This window comes from Leptodactylus fuscus, chromosome 6 (genome assembly GCF_031893055.1).
Source record: "Leptodactylus fuscus isolate aLepFus1 chromosome 6, aLepFus1.hap2, whole genome shotgun sequence".
Taxonomy (NCBI): Eukaryota; Metazoa; Chordata; class Amphibia; order Anura; family Leptodactylidae; genus Leptodactylus; species Leptodactylus fuscus.
The window spans coordinates 7,050,864-7,068,565 of NC_134270.1; the positions used below are offsets into that span (position 1 = coordinate 7,050,864).

The 17,702-nt window shown below is 45.9% G+C and overlaps 1 protein-coding gene across 1 annotated transcript in view; it reads left to right on the forward strand.

Moving 5' to 3' along the window:
• The first annotated feature begins 5,650 nt into the window (after nucleotides 1-5,650).
• The window catches only part of STX8 (syntaxin 8), a 150,090-nt gene continuing 138,038 nt past the window's right edge, over nucleotides 5,651-17,702 (forward strand). Inside the window, exons 1-2 of the mRNA XM_075279318.1 lie at nucleotides 5,651-5,719; nucleotides 6,732-6,831. Coding sequence (XP_075135419.1) covers nucleotides 5,709-5,719; nucleotides 6,732-6,831 — 111 coding nt within the window. The 5' untranslated portion in view covers nucleotides 5,651-5,708. The remainder of the gene's footprint in view (nucleotides 5,720-6,731; nucleotides 6,832-17,702) is intronic.

Sequence of the window (17,702 nt, forward strand, 5' to 3'; positions counted from 1 at the left end):
CCCTGCACACAGTATTATACCCCATAGTGGCCCCTGCACACAGTATTATGTCCCATAGTGGCCCCTGTACACAGTATTATCCCCCATAGTGGCCCCTGCACACAGTATTATGTCCCATAGTGGCCCCTGCACACAGTATTATACCCCATAGTGGCCCCTGCACACAGTATTATGTTTCATAGTGGCCCCTGCACACAGTATTATGTCCCATAGTGGTCCCTGCACACAGTATTATGTCCCATAGTGGCCCCTGCACACAGTATTATGTCCCATAGTGGCCCCTGCACACAGTATTATGTCCCATAGTGGCCCCTGCACACAGTATTATACCCCATAGTGGCCCCTGCACACAGTATTATCCCCCATAGTGGCCCCTGCACACAGTATTATACCCCATAGTGACCCCTGCACACAGTATTATCCCCCATAGTGGTCCCTGCACACAGTATTATACCCCATAGTGGCCCCTGCACACAGTATTATCCCCCATAGTGGCCCCTGCACACAGTATTATCCCCCATAGTGGCCCCTGCACACAGTATTATCCCCCATAGTGGCCCCTGCACACAGTATTATGTCCCATAGTGGCCCCTGCACACAGTATTATCCCCCATAGTGGCCCCTGCACACAGTATTATCCCCCATAGTGGCCCCTGCACACAGTATTATGTCCCATAGTGGCCCCTGCACACAGTATTATACCCCATAGTGGCCCCTGCACACAGTATTATGTTTCATAGTGGCCCCTGCACACAGTATTATGTCCCATAGTGGTCCCTGCACACAGTATTATGTCCCATAGTGGCCCCTGCACACAGTATTATGTCCCATAGTGGCCCCTGCACACAGTATTATGTCCCATAGTGGCCCCTGCACACAGTATTATACCCCATAGTGGCCCCTGCACACAGTATTATCCCCCATAGTGGCCCCTGCACACAGTATTATACCCCATAGTGACCCCTGCACACAGTATTATCCCCCATAGTGGTCCCTGCACACAGTATTATACCCCATAGTGGCCCCTGCACACAGTATTATCCCCCATAGTGGCCCCTGCACACAGTATTATCCCCCATAGTGGCCCCTGCACACAGTATTATCCCCCATAGTGGCCCCTGCACACAGTATTATGTCCCATAGTGGCCCCTGCACACAGTATTATCCCCCATAGTGGCCCCTGCACACAGTATTATCCCCCATAGTGGCCCCTGCACACAGTATTATGTCCCATAGTGGCCCCCCCATAGTGGCCCCTGCACACAGTATTATTTCCCATAGTGGCCCCTGCACACAGTATTATCCCCCATAGTGGCCCCTGCACACAGTATTATCCCCCATAGTGGCCCCTGCACACAGTATTATCCCCCATAGTGGCCCCTGCACACAGTATTATGTCCCATAGTGGCCTCTGCACACAGTATTATCCCCCATAGTGGCCCCTGCACACAGTATTATGTCCCACAGTGGCCCCTGCACACAGTATTATGTCCCATAGTGGCCCCTGCACACAGTATTATGTCCCATAGTGGCCCCTGCACACAGTATTATGCTCCATTTTGGACCCATTAACAATTATTATACTTTGGGGTCTTTTCCAGCCCCAGAGTATAATGATCGGAGACCCAGGGAAATGACAAAAAAGAAAGAACGCGGCACTGAGTCATTCCTGGTGTAATATCCTCGGGTTATGGAGGGATATTTAATAAGGAAAAACAGGTGACTGCTCACCTGGTTCGGTTGTGTGAGACACAACAACCGATAGACGTCTCAACCAAAACACCAATATGGCACAGGAGGGCAGCTGCTAGTCATCGTCTCAAGGACGTCTGGACAAGTAAGGGAAATGGACCAGCCACACGGGGGACAGGTATAAAAACCAGCGCTCACCTAAGGAATTGAATATGGAAGTCAACTTTAATCAGCATGACCCGTGTGGCTGGTCCATTTCCCTTACTTGTCGGAGACCCGGGGAAGGATAATAACATAAAAAACCCTGTTACTTACCTCTCCCTGGCTCCGGTGCACTCCCTGCTGATGTTGGCCGACTTCAGTGTTGGTACAGACATCACGTGAGCCAGGCCTGCGTCACGACACATAATGATGCCAACCTGGCCTATGTGACATCTGGGACATCACCAAACAGGCCCGAAGCCTGCTGTAGCGCAGGAGAGGTAAGTAACAGTGTTTTTTTGTGTTCCTTCACCTCCCCTGGCCCTCCGATCATTATAAAAAGACCCCGGAGTACATGGATAGCAGTGTTTGTGGGGGTAGCATCCTGCAGCCTCAGTTGCTGATCCCCTCTCCTGATCACAGCCGTCTCTGCAGAAGGGGAAGTGGGGGTGGCCGTGAGCAGCGGCATGGATCGGTAAGTAAATAGGGCCCGTTACCTAAAAAACCCCATCAGGGGCCGCCTAATGTCTGGGCCCTACCGCTACTACCCTGGTATACACGCCACTGATCACATGATACAACTGTATCACACATGATGGACTTAGATACACTGTAGAATTAAGTCAGTAGATGGAGTAATATATATTGCAGATGACGCTGCCCTTGTTATGGGGCCGGCTGACTGCAGTTTACATACACAATCTGGTAGCCATTAACTTGCCAATATCCTGTTTCCGGGGTCAGGCCCATCTCGGTGATCTCCGGAGTTCTAGGCTCTAATAATAACCAGGAGTCTGCACGTGTCTGCCATGTTTGTTGTGTAAATTCAGCACTCACAATGGCGTCATCCTTCACTCCCTGCGACCTTTACCAGGACATCATATGACTGATCCCGGTTCATGGAGTTGACGGTAAAGAAAAAAACAACCCAGCGAGTTACAAACCAGGTAAGTGCTGTGTATTAACCCCTTAAAGACACCGGCTCGTTTGTCCATTGATGCTCAGTGACTTGTTTTCATATTTTCCCTTCCTGTCTTCCAAACTCCATAACTTTTTTTTATTTTTTGCTGACATAGCTACGTGAGGGCTTATTCTTTGCGTGATGAGTTGTACTTTCAATTGCCACCATTTTGGGGTACATATGAAGTTTTCGTTAAGTTTTATTTATGGTTTTTGAGGGTCCATTTGAAATATCACACAATTTGTTTTCTATGTAGATTGTAAGCCCCATATATATAGACTATAATGGGGTCCGTGTGTCTTCCTGATATGAACTTACTGACATGAATTATTACAATTATTTTGCCTCCATCGTGTCTGACACTGCCATTGGCTAAAGAATCGGTCACTGCCGTATACTGTCCAATTAGGATTGCTGATATACAGATAACCAAAGTTCAGTGGCAGGTCATATAAATGGTGGGTGTGGCCTGTGAAAAGGGGCGTGTCCTTATCGTTCATTAAAGGGTTTGTCTATTTGCAGTATGGAGACACATTATTGTTATGGTTGTAGATTTCTCCAATAGACTTTCTGTATCAATTCCTCACAATCTCTAGATCTCTGCTTGCTTTTATTCATTCTGCTTACATGGTCATGTGATATACAGTCCATGGTCATGTGATGTACACACAGGCAGTACCGTTTTAACCTTGGGGCCAATGGTGCAGCTGCATTGGGCCCTATGGTTGCGGGGTCCCCCCTCAGTCAACCCGGATCGAGCTGGGCAGTCCCATATTTTGGAAAGTGATGTGGACTAAAGCTCCGTGGCAGAAGATCCGCGCTCAATGGTCAAAAGGTGGGACACAGGCCGAGGTTTTTTTGTAGAAGAACCTTTTATTTGAGTCTGTATAAAAACAGTACAGCACAACGCGTTTCGGGCTTTAGAAGAGCCCTTTGTCAAATGCAAAATCACTGTAACAGTAAAAGCACCACAATGACAAAAAAATAAGACTGAAAATAAACCCAAAAAAAGGCACAGCCATGGGGACCCGCATCGCACCTGGTTATGGAAATGTATTTCTGGGTGCTATTGAAGATGTCTCGATCTATTCCAGACACGCGTGATCTACCAATATCAAATATTACAAACGTTAGATCAATGATTGGATATTTGTGTGGGGAGGGTCCCAGGAAACATTGGATTCTTTCTGCCGATATTTGAACAGCAACTCATATGGGATTCAGCCCTCAGGGAAATCGGATCAGAAACCCAGTGAATAGCTCGCGCTCCTCCTGACTGGTGACAATGATCACGCTTACACTAAAGTGTGGACTGTATCAGTTTAGGACATCTTGGGAGCTCGCACTATTCCAAGTAGAAGCATAACATCCCCCCCGGGTGAGGGATGAGGATTAGAATAGCAATCGCTTTAAGGAGAAACAATATCCCCTAAACATGGTCCAAGCCGCGAAAGAGAAAGCGGCTGCCCCATCACAGACAGAACACAGGACACTGATCAGTGTAACTGGAACTGGCCTTATTTATTTGTCATTGTGACTAGAGTTGATTCAAATAGTATTCCAAACATAGTGTCAAATACCTCGCTCCATAGGAATGAATGGAGCGTGCGAACAGCAAGGGGTTAAGTGCCGGCAGCCAGTCGCGTCCATTCATTCCTATGGAGTGAGGTATTCGAAACTGCAGTTTGGAATACTATTCACTCATCTCTAATTGTGACTGTAACAAGTCGTGCACCTGTGTGACCATCACATGACCATAGATAACACATCACATGACCATAGATAACACACCTAACCTAAGACTGACATCCTCTATTATCAGAACCTCCCCCGCCTGTATCCTATAAGGGTCCGTTCACACAGAGTAAACACAGATGTATTTTGGCGAAATACATGTGTAAAAATAAGACTCCCATTGACTTCAATTACTTTTTACACGTGTAAAAAAACACGTCAAAATACACATGTAAAATGTCATTGAAGTCAATAGGAGTCTTACTTTTACACGTGTATTTCGCCAAAATACACGTGCGTTTACTCCATGTGAACGGGCCCTAAGACTTCTCCCGAGTTGCACCACTTCTCTGCAATGTCTCCTTTTATCTGTACTTGACCCTTACAAATTGTACAGCGCTGCGGAATATGTTGGCGCTATAGAAATAAAGTATATTTTTATTAATATGGACCCCAGAATATACCATAAAATTCATTTCAGACCCTCTATATTACCCCAGCCCAGACTCTTTTAATTCATTTCACACACCGTTATTAATATCAGACCCCAGACCATGCTGCTAGACATATTTAGACCCCCCTCCCCATACATTTATGGTAGCCCTCAGACCAGACCCCCTATATACAGTCACACCCTCAGACCCCCTATATACAGTCACACCCTCAGACCCCCTATATACAGTCACACCCTCAGACCCCCTATATACAGTCACACCCTCAGACCCCCTGTACACAGTCATTTCAGCCCTCTGCATTGATATTAGTCTATTAAAGTATACATAAAACTGTCCTAGTGATGAAGGGGTTAATACTATGACCTCATTCCTGTGCTCTGACTCTCCACAATGGCCAGGGATTCACAGTTTGCAGACCATTCACATTGTGCAGTTTCCAAGGACAACCACTTGGTATATACATGTCCCTGCCTTCATACAGTACATGTAGTGCGCCGCCACCAGGTGTATGTGAGAAGGGCAGAAGCTGCCGAGTATTCTCAGTGCAGGAGCTGGTAGGGGGGGGATGGGTTTGGCGCTTACGCAATTCAAGCTATTTTGACCCGAAGGAGGAGCCGTCGGTCATGTGATGCAAACAGGAAGTGTCGCTCTCCTCTGCCGCAGCTATGGATCCTTGGTGGGTGCAGTATCATTGTTTATGCGATGTGTTATGTAGTGCACTGGGTACAACAAGTCCCAGCAGTGCCTGCAAGCCTGGAGTGTGGTGTGCTAGTGATAGTTATACTGGGAATATCTATCTATCTCCTATCTATCTCCTATCTATCTATCTATCTACAATCTCTATCTCCTATAGATCAGCTCATCAGTAGAACATGATGTATGTTATTATTATTACGTCAGCTATGTATGAGAGATTTTGGATGGCTGGAATCTCCTTCCTATTGTAGAGGTCTGCCAGTTGGGTGTAATAGTCTTATTATAGAGAGCACTTCAGCCCTAGGGACCACCCAGATGGCACTTGTGAGAGCAGCACATACTGGATATAATGCTCTCCTTCGTGTTCCTGCTGCCACTATCGCCATGACCTATCCTAAGGACAGATCATCAATATCGAGAGGCCAGACATCACCTTTATGATTTATTTATATAAACATGGAAATCCCTTTAAGGCGGTGGTTATTTCTGTGACATATATTAGTGTGTTGTGCAGTATTCTCAGTTTTTTCCATTGTTCCTCTTCTGTTTATTGTGTACACATGGCAGGAGGAATCAGACGCACATTTGTGTTTTGCACAATTACCATGGATTATACAGGTTATTATAAATCAGGTCATGCGTTTGATGTGTCGCCTTTTTGCCTAACCTGTAAACTAAGGGGTGACTAACGTTCATCCCAATATCCTAGACCCTAGACTTGTGCATAGGTACAGATACACCATGAGGACCCTAGCAAACAGGAATATGGGGCTTCAGTCTTCACTGAATTTGTAGGCTTTGAGTGAAAAGTACCCTAATAAGAAAATCCCTTGTAACCGATGGGGTCCATCCTGTGTAACTATAGGCTATGGGGTCTCCGATTATAGTAATATAAGGGCCTTTCTAGCACTCGCTGGCCTTAGATCCTTCATGATGAGGTTAACTATTAAGAGGTTCTTTTCTTTCTAATAGAGATTTCTATTTGGCCGCAGGTTGTCTATGTATGATTTCACCTATCACCTCGCACAAGAGATTGCAGAGAAAATCCACGAGCGGAATCGCTATTTAAGGAATGGAGAGAACCCAGTTAAGGTAAGAAGACTTAAAGGGGAACTCCCATTGCTTGTTACAAAAGCCACTTGACCATAAGCTGGTTACAAATTGTCCTGCTGAGACCCCACTAATAGGTTTTCAGTTTCCCAAATGAATGGGTTGTCTGTGTAATGCAGTGTCAGACAGATCCTGCAGAGTGAAAGACACTTTTAGGTCTGGTTCACATCTGCGTCGGCAATCCGATTGGGGGAGTCCATACCCCCCCTCCACCCCGAATGGACTACCAAACGCATTGGCAAGTGGTGTATAGTGAAAGCACACGGACCCCCATAAACTATAATGGGGTCTGTGTGCTTTTCACACGGTCTCCGCACGGAACATGCGGACAGAGAAGTAGTTTACAATTTACAAAATCGTGCGGGGACAGTACGGAAAGCACACGGACCTCATTATAGTTTATGGGGTCCATGTGCTTTCACTGTACACCACTTTCCAATGCGTTCAGTAATCCATTCGGGGAAAGGGTTCCCATGCAGACTTTCCCGAACAGATTACTGACGCAGATGTGAACCAGGCCTTAGTAACTGTTTTCCACTTTGGCCAAAAGAGGGTGAACTGGATCAAATCACCTGATAGGGTTTATAAAACTGAGTCCAGCTTTAGGCCACACATAGCAAAAGGCAACAGAAAAAAACACGAAACAAAAAACACAGCATCAAATGCAGTCCCAAATATGCATTTCTCACTGGTTTTCTCAGGTGTTTTGCATGTGCGCTCTCTCCATAGAAGTCCATTACAAAAATGCAGCATGTTCGTGGGTGAAATGAACCTGTTGTATTTTTAAAACAGATCACACTACACTTTCTGCAGCGATGTCTACAATGTGCGGATGAGATGAAATAACATCTTACTCATTTTGCTGAGACTGTAAAACCCAGGCAGACTTGTCCTGATCCTTCTCTGCTGCTTATTACCAGGTATAAGATCTGTGATCTCAGCGTGTAATACAATGGCTGGCTGCTAGGTGTCACAGTACTCAGGTATAATGCTCCTTTCTACCCCCCTGTTGGCTTTAATGGGGTGTTACTGTGACTGTTTATAATGGAGGAACACACTGCTGCCATTATTAGTAATGTGAGGACGTCCTGATAATAAAATGTATTTTGAAGCAAATCTGTCGCTTTCTCTGACTGCAGCCACAACTATTCTGTGTGTCCTGGACATGCAGGACACATTGTACTGTCACTAGTGGGGGTGAAACAATGCATCAGAGCTGTCTACATAACTTTACAGCATTGTCTTATAGCCCCCACACATGTGACACTATAGACAGTGGGAATAGCAATGCTGTGACACATCTAGGACACACAGGATAGTTGTGGCTGCAGATAGAGCCAGTGTAATGGAGGAAGAGGGATAAGAATAGTAAAGGAAAGCGGTGCTTGTGACTATAACAGCAAAGCCAATACCTCTAATCCGTCTAGTTCTATAGGGTCTGACTTCTCAGCACAACAGGCAATGGAGAAGGTAATATAGAGGAGAGAGATTACTGGTCTGCACTTTACAGCAATTTTGTATCACAAAAACGTTATTTTAGGTGAATAAAGTGATTGCACTTGGTCATACTGATCTTGGCTCTGGTCGCAGGTTGTGCTTTATGTGTAAGTCCAGTTTTGTTGTGACTATGTAGAGGTGAGCACAAGCAATCCTTTATATCTGGGCATTGCTATGTATGCGATTACCTCGTGTGCAGGGATATGTGTGTTACTAGTGACATTGCTGGGCCCTCCTCATCCTCCGCTCCCATCAGCGCTAGCTCCTGACCTCTCTTTACAGTACCCTTGGCTGACGTCTCCGGTGACGTCCCATTTGTCTTAGGCCATCGCTCCGGCCCATTGTGTTCCTCGGCAGTCCTCACCTCTTCACAAACCACAAGACAAGAATATCTCGAACAATTCGATAACAAGTTTCCTCCGGGTTCTGTTTGTTTCTCCTGTGTAACCATAATCCATGATAAAATACAGTTGTGTTTGGTGAAAACAGATGAATGGCGATTATTAGCGGTAACGAATGTGCTTATCGCCGCCATCCCCGTAATTGTCTTGTGGTTGTTCTATAAACAGGACATAATAAGACAGAAGGGGATAGGACTTTGTACCTTGTTTTTTCCCTAAATTCTTAATAATCTATATCACAATTCGATGGGTTAGGACAATGAGCTGAGTTTGGTTACAGAGATGGATTTACCCGTTAAATAAAAGCGGCGTCTTCTTTTATTTCTTATTGAATGACCCCGTTGTCTGTTTCCGCCACATGTAATGACTTTCTTCCCCATATAATTTGTTATGAGCCGCACAGTCTGTAATTACCGCCGTTACCTTTGTATTGCAAACATTACACAGTTCTGCTTGTGTTTCCTAATATTATCCCTCCTTCCCGCCCTCCCCAGGAGCTTAAAGGGGAGCTCCATGTCAGCAGGTTATTACCCATCTAGAGGATTAGAGGGGTTTTGACTGCTGGAACCTTCACTGATCTCAAGGACTGATCCCGCTTCATCTGCCCCATTGGCTTGTTCAACCTGTCACTCCATTCATACTTGGAATTGGTGGGGGTCCCAGTGGTCAGACCCCCACTAATCGCCCACATTGTGGATAGATAATTTGCTAACTTGGTTCAGACTTTGGTCATCAGGACCCTCGCCGATCAGCCATTTGAGGAGACTGCTTTAGGAGCATTGCGGTCTCTTTGCAGAAATCCAAGTAGAGAGACCTACAGATCAGCCCCAAGCTGCGAACAGTCCATGTGGCTGATCAGCTTGGTGTCACGTGGCCTGTGAAGTGGAAGTGTTACTTAAATGAAGGTCCTTTCTGGCTGCCATATCTGACCATACCGAGGCAGAATGAGGGTGGCACTGCTGGTGGTCGGTGCTCCCATTCACTCCAATGAAGTACAGCACTCCACTATCTCTGATGATCCCATTGAAGTGAATTGGAGCGCGGACTGTCACCAGTCCCACCTACTGTCAGCCTGGCTGTGGTCAGATATGGCCGCCATAATAGCCCATCCAACACATGTATTATATATATACAGTGACTGGGCAGCTATGATAACCCCTCAATCTGCATATAGGGCTACATATACTCCCTGTGCTGTTTGGTGGCTTGTATATAGGGTACAGATACTCCCTGTGCTGTGTGGTGACCTGTATATAGGGTACAGATACTCCCTGTGCTGTTTGGGGTGTGTATATAGGGTACAGATACTCCCTGTGCTGTTTGGTGACCTGTATATAGGGTACAGATACTCCCTGTGCTGTTTGGTGGCCTGTATATAGGGTACAGATACTCCCTGTGCTGTTTGGTGGCCTGTATATAGGGTACAGATACTCCCTGTGCTGTTTGGTGGCCTGTATATAGGGTACAGATACTCCCTGTGCTGTTTGGTGGCCTGTATATAGGGTACAGATACTCACTGTGCTGTTTGGTGGCCTGTATATAGGGTACAGATACTCCCTGTGCTGTGTGGTGGCCTGTATATAGGGTACAGATACTCCCTGTGCTGTGTGGTGGCCTGTATATAGGGTACAGATACTCCCTGTGCTGTGTGGTGGCCTGTATATAGGGTACAGATACTCCCTGTGCTGTTTGGTGGCCTGTATATAGGGTACAGATACTCACTGTGCTGTTTGGTGGCCTGTATATAGGGTACAGATACTCACTGTGCTGTTTGGTGGCCTGTATATAGGGTACAGATACTCCCTGTGCTGTTTGGTGGCCTGTATATAGGGTACAGATACTCCCTGTGCTGTGTGGTTGCCTGTATATAGGGTACAGATACTCACTGTGCTGTTTGGTGGCCTGTATATAGGGTACAGATACTCCCTGTGCTGCGTGGTTGCCTGTATATAGGGTACAGATACTCACTGTGCTGTTTGGTGGCCTGTATATAGGGTACAGATACTCCCTGTGCTGTGTGGTGGCCTGTATATAGGGTACAGATACTCCCTGTGTGGTGGCCTGTATATAGGGTACAGATACTCACTGTGCTGTTTGGAGACCTGTATATAGGGTACAGATACTCACTGTGCTGTTTGGAGACCTGTATATAGGGTAAAGATACTCACTGTGCTGTTTGGTGGCCTGTATATAGGGTTCAGATACTCCCTGTGCTGTGTGGTGGCCTGTATATAGGGTACAGATACTCCCTGTGCTGTTTGGTGGCCTGTATATAGGGTACAGATACTCCCTGTGCTGTGTGGTGGCCTGTATATAGGGTACAGATACTCACTGTGCTGTTTGGAGACCTGTATATAGGGTACAGATACTCACTGTGCTGTTTGGAGACCTGTATATAGGGTACATATACTCATTGTGCTGTTTGGTGGCCTGTATATAGGGTACAGATACTCACTGTGCTGTTTGGTGGCCTGTATATAGGGTACAGATACTCCCTGTGTGGTGGCCTGTATATAGGGTACAGATACTCACTGTGCTGTTTGGAGACCTGTATATAGGTTACAGATACTCACTGTGCTGTTTGGTGGCCTGTATATAGGGTACAGATACTCACTGTGCTGTTTGGTGGCCTGTATATAGGGTACAGATACTCCCTGTGTGGTGGCCTGTATATAGGGTACAGATACTCACTGTGCTGTTTGGAGACCTGTATATAGGGTATAGATACTCACTGTGCTGTTTGGAGACCTGTATATAGGGTACAGATAATCACTGTGCTGTTTGGAGACCTGTATATAGGGTACAGATACTCATTGTGCTGTTTGGTGGCCTGTATATAGGGTACAGATACTCCCTGTGCTGTTTGGTGGCCTGTATATAGGGTACAGATACTCCCTGTTTGGTGGCCTGTATATAGGGTACAAATACTCACTGTGCTGTTTGGAGACCTGTATATGGGGTTCAGATACTCCCTGTGCTGTTTGGTGGCCTGTATATAGGGTACAGATACTCCCTGTGCTGTTTGGAGACCTGTATATAGGGTACAGATACTCATTGTGCTATTTGGAGACCTGTATATAGGGTACAGATACTCCCTGTGCTGTTTGGTGGCCTGTATATAGGGTACAGATACTCCCTGTGCTGTTTGGAGACCTGTATATAGGGTACAGATACTCAGTGTGCTGTTTGGAGACCTGTATATAGGGTACAGATACTCACTGTGCTGTTTGGTGGCCTGTATATAGGGTACAAACACGCCCTGTGCTGTTTGGTGGCCTGTATATAGGGTACAGATACTCACTGTGCTGTTTGGAGACCTGTATATAGGGTACAGATACTCACTGTGCTGTTTGGAGACCTGTATATAGGGTACAGATACTCACTGTGCTGTTTGGAGACCTGTATATAGGGTACAGATACTCACTGTGCTGTTTGGAGATCTGTATATAGGGTACAGATACTCACTGTACTGTTTGGTGGCCTGTATATAGGGTACAGATACTCCCTGTGCTGTTTGGAGACCTGTATATAGGGTACAGATACTCACTGTGCTGTTTGGTGGCCTGTATATAGGGTACAGATACTCCCTGTGCTGTTTGGTGACCTGTATATAGGGTACAGATACTCACTGTGTTGTTTGGAGACCTGTATATAGTGTACAGATACTCCCTGTTTGGTGGCCTGTATATAGGGTACAGATACTCACTGTGCTGTTTGGTGGCCTGTATATAGGGTACAGATACTCCCTGTGTGGTGGCCTGTATATAGGGTACAGATACTCACTGTGCTGTTTGGTGGCCTGTATATAGGGTACAGATACTCACTGTGCTGTTTGGTGGCCTGTATATAGGGTACAGATACTCACTGTGCTGTTTGGAGACCTGTATATAGGGTACAGATACTCACTGTGCTGTGTGGTGGCCTGTATATAGGATACAGATACTCCCTGTGCTGTTTGGTGGCCTGTATATAGGGTACAGATACTCCCTGTGTGGTGGCCTGTATATAGGGTACAGATACTCACTGTGCTGTTTGGAGACCTGTATATAGGGTACAGATACTCACTGTGCTGTTTGGAGACCTGTATATAGGGTACAGATACTCACTGTGCTGTTTGGTGACCTGTATATAGGGTACAGATACTCACTGTGCTGTTTGGTGGCCTGTATATAGGGTACAGATACTCACTGTGCTGTTTGGAGACCTGTATATAGTGTACAGATACTCCCTGTTTGGTGGCCTGTATATAGGATACAGATACTACCTGTGTGGTGGCCTGTATATAGGGTACAGATACTCACTGTGCTGTTTGGAGACCTGTATATAGGGTACAGATACTCACTGTGCTGTTTGGAGACCTGTATATAGGGTACAGATACTCACTGTGCTGTTTGGAGACCTGTATATAGGGTACAGATACTCATTGTGCTGTTTGGTGGCCTGTATATAGGGTACAGATACTCACTGTGCTGTTTGGTGACCTGTATATAGGGTACAGATACTCACTGTGTTGTTTGGAGACCTGTATATAGTGTACAGATACTCCCTGTTTGGTGGCCTGTATATAGGGTACAGATACTCACTGTGCTGTTTGGTGGCCTGTATATAGGGTACAGATACTCCCTGTGTGGTGGCCTGTATATAGGGTACAGATACTCCCTGTGCTGTTTGGTGGCCTGTATATAGGGTACAGATACTCACTGTGCTGTTTGGTGGCCTGTATATAGGGTACAGATACTCACTGTGCTGTTTGGAGACCTGTATATAGGGTACAGATACTCCCTGTCCTGTTTGGTGGCCTGTATATAGGGTACAGATACTCACTGTGCTGTTTGGAGACCTGTATATAGGGTACAGATACTCACTGTGCTGTGTGGTGGCCTGTATATAGGATACAGATACTCCCTGTGCTGTTTGGTGGCCTGTATATAGGGTACAGATACTCCCTGTGTGGTGGCCTGTATATAGGGTACAGATACTCACTGTGCTGTTTGGAGACCTGTATATAGGGTACAGATACTCACTGTGCTGTTTGGTGACCTGTATATAGGGTACAGATACTCACTGTGCTGTTTGGTGGCCTGTATATAGGGTACAGATACTCACTGTGCTGTTTGGAGACCTGTATATAGTGTACAGATACTCCCTGTTTGGTGGCCTGTATATAGGATACAGATACTACCTGTGTGGTGGCCTGTATATAGGGTACAGATACTCACTGTGCTGTTTGGAGACCTGTATATAGGGTACAGATACTCACTGTGCTGTTTGGAGACCTGTATATAGGGTACAGATACTCACTGTGCTGTTTGGAGACCTGTATATAGGGTACAGATACTCACTGTGCTGTTTGGAGACCTGTATATAGGGTACAGATACTCCCTGTTTGGTGGCCTGTATATAGGGTACAAATACTCACTGTGCTGTTTGGAGACCTGTATATAGGGTACAGATACTCACTGTGCTGTTTGGAGACCTGTATATAGGGTTCAGATACTCCCTGTGCTGTTTGGTGGCCTGTATATAGGGTACAGATACTCATTGTGCTTTTTGGAGACCTGTATATAGGGTACAGATACTCCCTGTGCTGTTTGGTGGCCTGTATATAGGGTACAGATACTCACTGTGCTGTTTGGAGACCTGTATATAGGGTACAGATACTCACTTTGCTGTTTGGAGACCTGTATATAGGGTACAGATGCTCCCTGTGCTGTTTGGTGGCCTGTATATAGGGTACAGATACTCCCTGTGTGATGGCCTGTATATAGGGTACAGATACTCCCTGTGCTGTTTGGTGGCCTGTATATAGGGTACAGATACTCACTGTGCTGTTTGGTGGCCTGTATATAGGGTACAGATACTCACTGTGCTGTTTGGAGACCTGTATATAGGGTACAGATACTCCCTGTGCTGTTTGGTGGCCTGTATATAGGGTACAGATACTCACTGTGCTGTTTGGAGACCTGTATATAGGGTACAGATACTCACTGTGCTGTGTGGTGGCCTGTATATAGGATACAGATACTCACTGTGCTGTTTGGTGGCCTGTATATAGGGTACAGATACTCCCTGTGTGGTGGCCTGTATATAGGGTACAGATACTCCCTGTGTGGTGGCCTGTATATAGGGTACAGATACTCACTGTGCTGTTTGGAGACCTGTATATAGGGTACAGATACTCACTGTGCTGTTTGGAGACCTGTATATAGGGTGCAGATACTCACTGTGCTGTTTGGTGGCCTGTATATAGGTTACAGATACTCCCTGTGCTGTTTGGTGGCCTTTATATAGGGTACAGATACTCACTGTGCTGTTTGGAGACCTGTATATAGGGTACAGATACTCACTGTGCTGTTTGGTGGCCTGTATTTAGGGTACAGATACTCACTGTGCTGTTTGGTGACCTGTATATAGGGTACAGATACTCCCTGTGCTATTTGGAGACCTGTATATAGGGTACAGATACTCCCTGTGCTGTTTGGAGACCTGTATATAGGGTACAGATACTCCTTGTGCTGTTTGGTGGCCTGTATATAGGGTACAGATACTCACTGTGCTGTTTGGTGACCTGTATATAGGGTACAGATACTCACTGTGCTGTTTGGAGACCTGTATATAGGGTACAGATACTCCCTGTGCTGTTTGGAGACCTGTATATAGGGTACAGATACTCCTTGTGCTGTTTGGAGACCTGTATATAGGGTACAGATACTCCCTGTGCTGTTTGGTGACCTGTATATAGGGTACAGATACTCACTGTGTTGTTTGGAGACCTGTATATAGGGTACAGATACTCCCTGTGCTGTTTGGTGGCCTGTATATAGGGTACAGATACTCACTGTGCTGTTTAGTGACTTGTATGTATATAATAATAATAATAATACATTTTATTTATATAGCGCCAACATATTCCGCAGCACTGTACAATTTATAGGGTTCAGATACAGACAGACATAACAAAGAACGTCATTTCACACAATGGGACTGAGGGCCCTGCTCAAAAGAGCTTACAATCTATGAGGTAGAGGGGGTGACACAAGAGGTAGCAGGGGCGGCATTGCTTATACAGTGTTCAGACAATTTTGTGCATTAGGAATTGTGATAGGCTTGTCTGAAAAGATGCGTCTTTAGTTTGCGTTTGAAACTGTAGAAGTTGGGAGTTAATCTTATTGTCCGGGGTAGAGCATTCCAGAGAAGTGGTGCAGCTCGGGAGAAGTCTTGTTTACGAGCGTGGGAGGTTCTGATAATAGAGGATGTAAGTGTTAGATTATTGAGTGAACGGAGAGCACGGGTTGGGCGGTAGACAGAGATGAGAGAAGAAATGTAGGGAGGTGCGGCTTTATGGAGAGCCTTGTGGATGAGTGTAATAACTTTATATTTTATTCTATAATGAATAGGCAGCCAATGTAGTGACTGGCACAGACCGGAGGCATCGCTGTAGTGTCTAGCCTGATAGATGAGCCTGGCTACTGCATTCAGAATAGATTGTAGAGGGGAGAGTTTAGTGAGGGGAAGACGGATTAGTAAGGAGTTACAGTAGTCAAGGCGAGAATGAATCAGAGAGACAATAAGTGTCTTTAGTGTATCTCTGGTAAGGAAACGGCGTATTCTGGAGATGTTTTTGAGGTGGAGGTGACATGAACGTGCGAGTGATTCAATATGAGGGGTGAAGGAAAGGTCTGCGTCAAATATGACCCCGAGGCAGCGGGCCTACTGCCTAGGAGTTATAGTAAGGCCTGAGACTGCAATGGATATATCAGGGACAGATCTGTTAGATGGTGGAAACAGTAGTAGTTCAGTCTTAGAGAGATTTAGTTTCAGATAGAGCGAGGACATGATATTAGAGACAGCAGAGAGACAGTCACTGGTGTTCTGTATGAGTGCAGGGGTGATGTCACGGGAAGATGTGTATAATTGGGTGTCATCAGCATAAAGATGGTACCTGAAGCCAAATCTGGCGATTGTTTGTCCAATGGGGGCTGTGTAGAGAGAAAAGAGCAGGGGGCCGAGGACCGAGCCCTGAGGAACCCCAACAGCAAGGGAAAGAGGGGAGGAAACAGAGCCCGCGAATGATACACTGAAAGTGCGGTCTGAGAGATAAGAGGAGAACCAGGAGAGTGCAGTGTCATTGAGGCCGACTGAGCGGAGCATAGTGAGGAGAAGTTGATGGTCAACAGTGTCAAAAGCTACAGAGAGTTCCAGAAGAATAAGAAGAGAGAAGTCACCATTGGATTTAGCCTTTAGTAGATCATTAGAGACTTTTGTGAGAGCTGTTTCAGTAGAGTGCAGAGCACGGAAACCAGATTGTAAGGGGTCAAGCAGAGAGTTAGCAGAGAGATAACGAATTAACCGAGAATAAACCAGGCGTTCCAAAAGTTTAGAGATGAAGGGGAGGTTAGAGACGGGTCGATAGTTAGCAGCACAGGATGGGTCCAGGGAGGGTTTTTTCAGTAGCGGGGTTATAACAGCATGCTTGAAGGAGGATGGGAAGATTCCAGAAGAGAGAGAAAGGTTAAATATTTTAGTAAGGTAAGTAGTGACAGCAGGGGACAGAGATTGGAGAAGGTGTGAGGGGAAAGGGTCACTACTGCAGGTTGTGGGGAGAGATGAAGAAAGTAGCTGGGAGACTTCCTCTTCTGTAACAGGTTCAAAAGATGAGAATGGACAGTCTGAAGTGCGGCTGGTGAGGGGATCAGTACTATCGTAGGTGTGGGAGTCAATGCCACCTGGGGCTTGGGCAGTAATTTCCTGACGGATCTTATCAATTTTATCATGGAAATACCTGGCCAGGTCATCAGCACTAAGGTCTGTGAATGGCGTCTGTTCCTTGGGTGTGAGTAAGGAGTGAAAGGTTTCAAAAAGCCTTTTAGGGTTGCTGGAGAGAGAAGAGATGAGGGCGGTGAAATAGTCTTGTTATATAGGTACAGATACTCACTGTGCTGTTTGGAGACCTGT